Source organism: Morus notabilis, unplaced genomic scaffold (genome assembly GCF_000414095.1).
Source record: "Morus notabilis unplaced genomic scaffold, ASM41409v2 Scaffold602, whole genome shotgun sequence".
Taxonomy (NCBI): domain Eukaryota; kingdom Viridiplantae; phylum Streptophyta; class Magnoliopsida; order Rosales; family Moraceae; genus Morus; species Morus notabilis.
Window position 1 is genome coordinate 306,766 of NW_010358894.1, and position 8,760 is coordinate 315,525.

The 8,760-nt window shown below is 35.9% G+C and overlaps 1 protein-coding gene across 1 annotated transcript; it reads right to left on the bottom strand.

The window, feature by feature from the left end:
* Nucleotides 1-213: 213 nt before the first annotated feature.
* LOC21398977 (alcohol dehydrogenase class-3) lies at nucleotides 214-3,514 on the bottom strand. Its single transcript, XM_024162618.1, has 9 exons — nucleotides 3,345-3,514; nucleotides 3,093-3,229; nucleotides 2,256-2,302; nucleotides 1,844-2,169; nucleotides 1,508-1,590; nucleotides 1,343-1,418; nucleotides 947-1,104; nucleotides 708-869; nucleotides 214-619 (listed from the first exon to the last, which is right to left on the bottom strand). Exons 1-9 carry the CDS (start codon nucleotides 3,376-3,378, stop codon nucleotides 503-505), a joined length of 1,140 nt encoding a protein of 379 aa, XP_024018386.1. The 5' UTR covers nucleotides 3,379-3,514; the 3' UTR covers nucleotides 214-502.
* Nucleotides 3,515-8,760: the final 5,246 nt, after the last annotated feature.

The window sequence follows — 8,760 nt, forward strand, 5'->3', positions numbered from 1 at the left end:
GATTCAGCATTTGCCTCGTAAATTATTTAAGTACTAGTTCACTGATTCATATGGTTTTCAGGGGAAAAGGAAAAAAGACCAGTGACAAATTTTTTTCATTTTTATTTTTGATACGTTACTGGCAAGTCGGTAGAGCAAAAAACTAAAAATTCTATTTTCTCATAGAACGGAATATTTTTTTCAAATTGAAACCAAAGCAAAAACAAAGGTAAAGGCGAGTTCAACACAACATCCACTTTATTTAGGATATTTTTTGCTTCATTACCACAAGGGGAAAAAGGAGAAAACAAGTTCAGCAGAGCTTACTCACACCAAGGTCTTTTTAACTTCGTCATAACAAGAGAAAAAAAGAAGACAACTTCAATAAGGCACCCATTTTTTCGGTTTCTTAACTTCACGAACACGAGGGGCAATAGTGAAAAGCCAGAGACAAGCTCAAATCCTCGAGGAACCAAGCTCAAATCCTCGAGGAACCGGGAAAAGATGCCCCTCGTGGAAACCTTCACAAATCCATTGCAAGCACACACCTGAGGCATCTTCCTTCATGCATCAGATCAAATGCCTTGTTAATCTCCCCAAGAGTCAAATTGTGAGTGATGTACTCATCAACCTTGATTTCCTGCATTAAAAGGATGAAAAAAAACGTTTTATGTGTGTAGTCCAGGTATGAAAGGAACTCATTCTTTGACATTTTCCATAGTATCCACCTTTTTCATGTACTTGTCAACAAGCCAAGGCACTTGTGAACGGCTCTTGAAGCCCCCAAAGGCAGTTCCTTTCCAGACACGACCAGTCACCAGCTGAAAAGGTCGAGTTGATATCTCCTGTCCAGACGCCGCCACACCAACAATAACTGATGTTCCCCAGCCCTGAAAAGTTTGGTGGAGAAAATAAGATGCATTCAATTTCATAATAGTGCAAGCCACCACAATCAAGAAGCACTCACCTTGTGGCAGCATTCAAGAGCAGCGCGCATCACAGAGACATTTCCAATGCACTCGAAACTGTAGTCAACACCACCATCCGTGAGATCGACAAGGACCTGTTGAATTGGTTTGTCATGGTCCTTTGGATTCACAAATTCTGTAGCACCGAAATTCTTTGCTGCAAGTTAAAATTTGAAACATCAGTCAGCTTTAAAAATCCAATGACGCATGACTCGCTGGTTTTGTGGTAGGGAGCCAGCAAACACATGCTGCTAAAATTTTTCTCCTGTGATAAACAAGAGTAGTTGGTTCTATATATAGAACTGCTAAAAGTTCAGGGTAAAAATCTAGTACTGCCAACCAACCATAAAATAGCTGCAAACAAAGAATACAAGAAGAATCACGAGAAATTTTACCAACATCAAACTTCTTGCTGTCAAGATCTACACCAATAATTCTTGAAGCACCAGCTGCTTTTGCACCCTCTGCAACCTGCAACGTTATGATCACATTCAGTAATTTAAAAGTGAAGCATTCAGCAGAAGAAAATAAACTAAAAAGGCCCACACAAGAAAACTTACCGCAAGGCCAACAGTTCCAAGACCAAAGATAGCAACAATGGACCCTGGTTCTACTTTTGCCGTGTTCCAAACAGCTCCAAGACCTTAAAGATGACAGTCACGTTACAAGCATAACTAAGGTGAGGATATGAGTATTGACAAACAATTCCACACATACAAGAACTTTGACAAACAATTCCACACATACAAGAACCGAAAACCACCGGTAACAATCTAACAGATAAACATAGCTTGCTGCACTATGAAGTACATAACATTGTAAAAGTTGATCTAAGAAAGGACTAAATACTCTAATTAGTTTCAGAAACAGGTTGAATAAAGAACAAAAAATCTTACCAGTTGGAACACCACATCCAAGAAGGCATACTTTATCTAAAGGAGCTTTTGGATCTATCTTTGCAACACTAACATCATGAACAACAGTGTACTGGCTAAATGTTGAGGTTCCCATGAAATGATAGATTGGCTTTCCATTTACAGAGAAGCGGGACTTGCGATCATTCATCATAATTCCAACTCCAGTGGCAGCACGGATTTTGCCGCAGAGATTTGTCTTCCCTGATTTGCAGAACTTGCACTCCCCGCATTCTGCTTGGTAACAGGGGATGACATGGTCTCCAGGCTGAACGTCAGTCACACCTTCACCAACACTCTCCACAATCCTGAATCAAAGTTGGTCAATTTTTTTCATTGCGAAAACAAGACTATTATATATCATGCGCAAAATGAGATACATATAATTACATACCCTGCAGCCTCGTGACCAAGAATGCATGGAAAGAGACCCTCAGGATCCTGCAAGGTAAACAAAGTGTAAGCTGTATTACGACATATGATCTGTAAAAACCATGATAATTATAACGAAAAAGGAAATTATTATTCTTTCTTCAATGTGAAATTTCCTAGATTTTATATGAATTACAGTACCTATAGACCTATTAACCTAATCAACACTTGTAGGAACAAAAGGCATCAGTCGCAGTCGCAGTCGCAGCTATCCAAACACTTACACACCCACACTCATAGAACCAAATTTATTCACCTATCTTAAAACATGCATAATCAATTCCAAGTTTTGGCTATGAACTATAAATCAAATCTTATCCTCAAGAGTGACAACAAGCGGCTCCTTCATACTCAAAACAGAACATTATACCCACTGGAGTGATCCTATGTGGTTGTATGGTTAGCGTAGAATTCACACCCAACACTCTTATAATTGTTAAGATTTGTTTCGAATCCCCTCCCCAAGTTAATAATTAAAAAAAAAAAAAAAGACTGACTCCCATTTGACTATAACTTGTCATTACTGATACCAATTAATAGGATCAGCTCCATTTTCCCGCAACAGACTAAAGAGCCTCTCCATTTTCTTCTGAACAGAGGGTGTTCTGGAAGTGCTTTTCCAGAAAAATTTCCCACAAAAATATAGTATAAAATAAAAAACAGAAAATACCTTTAGATGGAGATATATTTACATAATCGTAATTATTCAGTATCTTAACTTCGCAAATTTCTACCAAGCAACTAGAAAAACAAGAAAAAAAAAATCGCGGAAAACGACAGAAATGCTAAAAATATCGACCTTGCCGCCCCAAGTATAGGCATCGGTGTGGCAGAGAGCAGTGAAGAGGATCTTGATCCGCACCTCGCCGGCCTGCGGCGGAGCAACCTGCACGTCTTCGATCACCAACGGCTTGTTGGGTTCCCAGGCCACCGCCGCTTCGCATTTTCGATTACATCCAAACACATCAAAATCACAACCATTTTTCAGACTTCCAAACAAACAATCACAGATTCAATCAGAAAGAGCCGGAGAGAGAAAGAAGAGTAGCACCTTTGCAGGTGATGACTTGACCTTGAGTAGCCATGGCCGACGAGCTTGGAAAATCGGGAACCACGAATGGACTGAGAGAAGAAAAAGCAAGATGAAAAAATCGTACGGACTGATTGAGAGATCAGAGATACAGAATCGGCGGGTCAGCTGAATAATCAATAATGTATATACACATACGTATATATACACATACGTATATATATGTTGACGATGATGATGAGGAAAAAGAAATGACGTGTTTAAACGTACGCTGATCTCTATATGAAATATCGGGTTGACCAAAAGTAATTTGGATCGACGTTTCGCGATTTTTTGCGATTAAGAAATTGAGAAACAATATCCATGTGCGAGTGTTTGATTGCCACGTGGATATACAGCGACAGCTGGCAATATTCAATTTTGGCTTGCGAGAACCGTTGAGTGGAGGATTTGATGTTCGGGCTAACCGATCAATTATTTTGGACAAGACAACGTTAAGAAAAAGAAAATCTATTACTCATAAGAAAAAGAAAAATAAAGGAAGAAAGAGAAAATTATTAAGGGTTTGTTCTTTTAGAGTTTAATTTGAGTATAATTTTTAAGTTAATTTGAGTTATAACTTGAGTTGAACTTGTAACTTGAGTTTGTATTTGGTTGTGTACATTTGAGTTATGGTTTGAGATAAGAATCTTTTTGAGTTTGTGTTTGAGTGAATCAAAACTTGAATTTATATTTAGATAGTATTTTAATAAAAACTCAATGCTAATGAAAAATTTTAATAAGGTATATGGGTCGGGTTTTATTCATCTTTTCGTTGTCAACGCATAGAAAAAAAAATCATCTCAATCAGAATTAAAACGAAAAGGTTATAGCATTTCTAAGAATAGAAAAAATACTGTTTATTAATTTGAGTTCGAGTTTCTGAACTCGAGTTGAAGGACAAACTTGAACTCGAGTTTTAGTCCTAAACTCGAGTTTGAACTCGAGTTTAAACTTAAAAGAGCATGAACTCGAATAAAGTTGTAACTCGAGTTGCATTTTTTTGAGTTTTTTACTCAAAAAAATAAGCCATAAATTTATTTTTAACGTGCATTATATTAGATTTTTATCTCTTATTGTTAATTAAAACCATCTTTATTAATATAGTTATTTTACTAAAAATGATATTAATTAATAAAAAGGGGAAAAATCATACTTATAGCCTCTAAAAGATATTTATAGAGATGGCAACGGGACAGATTTAGAAAGGAGTAGTCTGTTGGAATATTTTTATGTGAACTTTCATAATCATAATAATTCACTCTGTAATTAATTAAAGTATCTTATGGACAACTGTGTTAATGTGAATTAACACATGCATGTATGTTAAATATCGGTCCATAATAGGATGAACACTTGTTTTATTAACTCGTTTGAGGTATATGAACTCCCTCTATCTCATAATATTTGGTTAGCTTATTGGACCAGATACCCTCTGTAATTGAATATTGGTTAAAGCCAAATACTCTCATTTTTATATGTAGTGAGCCACCCTTTTATTTTTGGTGTGCTTGTGGCATTTTGTGGGGGTGTGGCCAAACAGAGATAGGGAGGGGCTCAATGGCTCCACTTGCCCTTTTTCTTTCTTTTACAGATCTTCCACTCACTCCCAGCCGGCCATCGACGTTTTCCGGCGACCATGAACGGCTTGTCTCCTTTGGCCACCGAAAGAGGTAACATTCTTTGTCCACTAATGTATGCCTAAATCCCAAATAAGTTTATATGGCATTTTTGGAATTTTGGCTAGATTATTATTTTTGATCTTGTTTAGATTGTGTTTAAATTATTTAAATCAAGCAAATGGTATCAGAGCCAACTTATTTGGAAAGTTTCGTGAGGTAATTTGGCCAATTTATCGTGGTTAAGCTTGAAAAAGGCCAGAATAGGTTTTCGTTCTCGTTTGAAATTTTGAGTGTTTTGGATCATTTCGATGTTATGGATCAAAAGAGGATGAAATTTAGAGAAAACCCCATTTGAATCATCAAAAACGGAGTTCCGGAGGCCAAGATATGATCGGGTTAGGTCGCGGGTCCGTTCGGGTCGTTTCTGACCGGGCTGAAGGTTAGGGACGACAAAAATGACAGTGTGTTTTGATTTTTGGTTAAAAACAAAGTTGAGTTTTGTGTTGTTTTGACAAAAACGACGTCATTTTTCTGCATGAGCAAAACGACGTGTCATTTCTAGGGACAAAAAAAAATCAGTTTTGACCAAACTTTGACTGGTCCGTACGAACACATCCGAAGTCCGTTTTGACCGCCGTTTTTGCCGTTACGCTCCATTTTTCATTTCCTACCCAATTAAATGATTTATTTTGGGTTTGGGCCACCATTAAATCATGTTTTTAATATTTTTATGGGTGGCTAATTCCCACATTTTTCAAACAAATTTTTCTTGGGCATTTTACATATAATTTGTTTGATGATTAAATGCCATAAAGTTTTAATTGTATTATTTGATTTTGTATGGCATAGTAAATTTTAATTGTGAGAATTCGACAATAGTGAATGTTTATGTACGCACATGTCGTGAGTCTAAACATGTCAAATTGTCTGCGTATGTTACAGAGCTCTCCCACAAAATTTAACATTTTCTTTTGAAAAAAGGCATTGGGATGCACACACTCCTTACATGGATGCACAAGAGCTACCAAAAAATATTTTTATTTAAATATTTCTTTATTGTAATAATTTTCATATATTTTTTGGGTAATTTTAATTCTCACTATTTTGAGACCTAAAATTTTAGGGCATGTTTGTTACTCCATATTATATGGTCATATTTTATTTGTTCTCCCACAGAATTTGATATTTTAGTAAATAAAATTTAGACATATAATATGGATGTTTGTTCAAATTTTGAAATGCCCATTTTGTGTTTAATGTTTTAATGCCTAATTATTTGTATAGACATACGTGGTCTCTTTTGTGTTAAAGTGAGAATGAAAATTTTAATTAGAAGCTCATGTGCTATCATAAAGCTTAAGCCATAAGTTTATCCATAATTTATTTATTATTGCTATCATTATTATTTGATATCTTGTTTTATGTGAGTATCATGTGTTTTGATTTGCTATCCAAGCGGGAGAAAATTAGAATTTTTTTTTTTTGTGGATTAGCATAATCACTAACTCACATACTATTATCAAATAACAAATTGTGGGATTATATGGATAAACTTAATTTGTTGATTATGTTCCGAAAATGCATACGGGTAATGTAATTATCATATCGATAGTTTTATTGCTTGGTAGGACGGTTGAGTCTTGTTGGAGCTTAAGCTTGTTGTCTTTATCCATGTATTTTGTTTACATATTATTATTTGACTTTTTGTATTATATGAGTATTGTCATCATTGATTATGCAATCCAAGTGGGAGAATATTGTGTGTTTATGTGTGGACTTGCATAATCATTAAACTCATATTATAGTCAAATAATATATTAGAGTGTTAAGGATAAAGGTATGTATTTACCATATTGTTAAGATCCATACGGGCAATTAAATTATCCTATCGATAATTAATTGTTTTGTAGGATGCTTAGACTGGTGAAGGAAGTTTGTTGGATGTCATAAATCGCATAATCTTTACTACCTTATCGGTGGTGGATTGATGCATTTGGTTGTGATGTTTGATGAATTATCCTTACCTATGAAAGAGTTTTATTCTTGCTCAACGGACTCTAGCACACAATGATCATATTGGCTTGGATCATTGGGAAGGCTAAGTAAAGGGCAAATTGCATGATCTTATTTTACATACTTAAATTATCCTATCAATAATTAATTGCTTGGTAGGATACTTAGACTGGTGAAGGAAGTTTGTTGGATGTCATAAATCGCATAATCTTTACTACCTTATCGGTGGTGGATTGATGCATTTGGTTGTGATGTTTGATGAATTATCCTTACCTATGAAAGAGTTTTATTCTTGCTCAACGGACTCTAGCACACAATGATCATATTGGCTTGGATCATTGGGAAGGCTAAGTAAAGGGTAAATTGCATGATCTTATTTTACATGCCTATTGTTGGTTGCCCCTGTTGTTTTCTTTATCCTTGAGCAATCCTTGCATCTCCGCTATCTTGGCGTTAAATGGGACAAGTTATTATATATGGTATGAATCTCTTTATGAATATGTTAATGATGAAATGGACATAGCCTTGAGAATGGATGTGTTTCCTAGCTCCACTAATGTGTTGAGAAACTCTATGATGGGTGGGAGTGTATGGATAACACCGAGGCAGTAGCGTCTCAATTTTAGAATGAGACAATCACTAAAATTAGCTTTATGGAGAATATTGTTGATAAATGCATATGTGTAAGGTCAGTGGGAGCAGTTGCATGCTTCTATTTTTTTATGTTGGTGACAACTTACTTGCACCTAATGATTCTAACTTGTTGATTGAGACGAATAACATATCGCCTAGTCACTTTGGTTTGAGAATCTTGAAAAAACCTCTTATGTTCTAGGCATGTAGATTCTCCGTGACAAGGATAAGTGCATTTTATGGTCGTCTCAGAGAACCTGTATTGTTCTTGTTTCAAACAGGTTCAATATACATTCTTGTTCTCCTGGTAAGCATTGTTTGTTAAAGTGACAAACTCTCAAAGGTGTAATGTCCTTATGGTGAAGTAAGAGAGATCATATAAAATTGTCCCTTATGCTTACGTGTTTAGTAGCCTTATGTATGCTCAAGTATGCACACGTCTTATTATTGTGTTTGTTGTTGACGTGCAGATTCAGTACTTGAGTGATTGTTGTTATTATTACTGAATTAACTGGGTATGAAGTACCAGATAGTTGTGTATCGGTGAACCAACACTTTTTTTGTAGTTGGATCTCGTGATGCCGATTAATTAGGCTGCTTAAATGATAAAATGAGGAGCTACTTTGTTGAAAACTATCAAATAGACACTCGTAGTGTCCTTGACTGTGATGCAGAGTATGTGGCGTATCGTGAGGCTATTTATGTGATGTAATTGTGGAACCTTATTTCAGCATTAGGAGTAGTTCACTCCATTTCTGGACCGACTGAAACTGTATTGTGAAAGTTTCATAATAACATATTTCTCTTAGAACACCAGGAGCATTGTCCGCTCAAGCACAATGATGGTGTGTCCTATTTTTGTTAAGAGAAATTGAAAAAGGCCTCATTGTTGTTGAAAATATGCCTATAAACAACATGTTGGCAGTTCCACTAAAGGCTTACCTATTAGGTGTTTTAAGAACACACATCCCACTCGGGACTGTAAGTAGCCTGTAGTTGTATTGAGTTAGTGGGAGTTTACTGCCATTTGTGTGTGACATGTTGTTATTGATAAGGATTGCTTTATTCTCAAATAATACATGCATATTCATGGATCTGTCACTTTATGTGTGATGTTGTGTTGACACACT

Excerpts from the sequence above, each read along its gene's own strand:
- LOC21398977 (XM_024162618.1), bottom strand. The coding sequence starts at position 3,378 with ATGGCTACTCAAGGTCAAGTCATCACCTGCAAAG. Across the intron at positions 1,105-1,342 it reads CAGCAAGAAGTTTGATGTTG|CAAAGAATTTCGGTGCTACA; the intron begins GTAAAATTTCTC and ends TTTAACTTGCAG. Across the intron at positions 870-946 it reads CTCTTGAATGCTGCCACAAG|GGCTGGGGAACATCAGTTAT; the intron begins GTGAGTGCTTCT and ends CAAACTTTTCAG.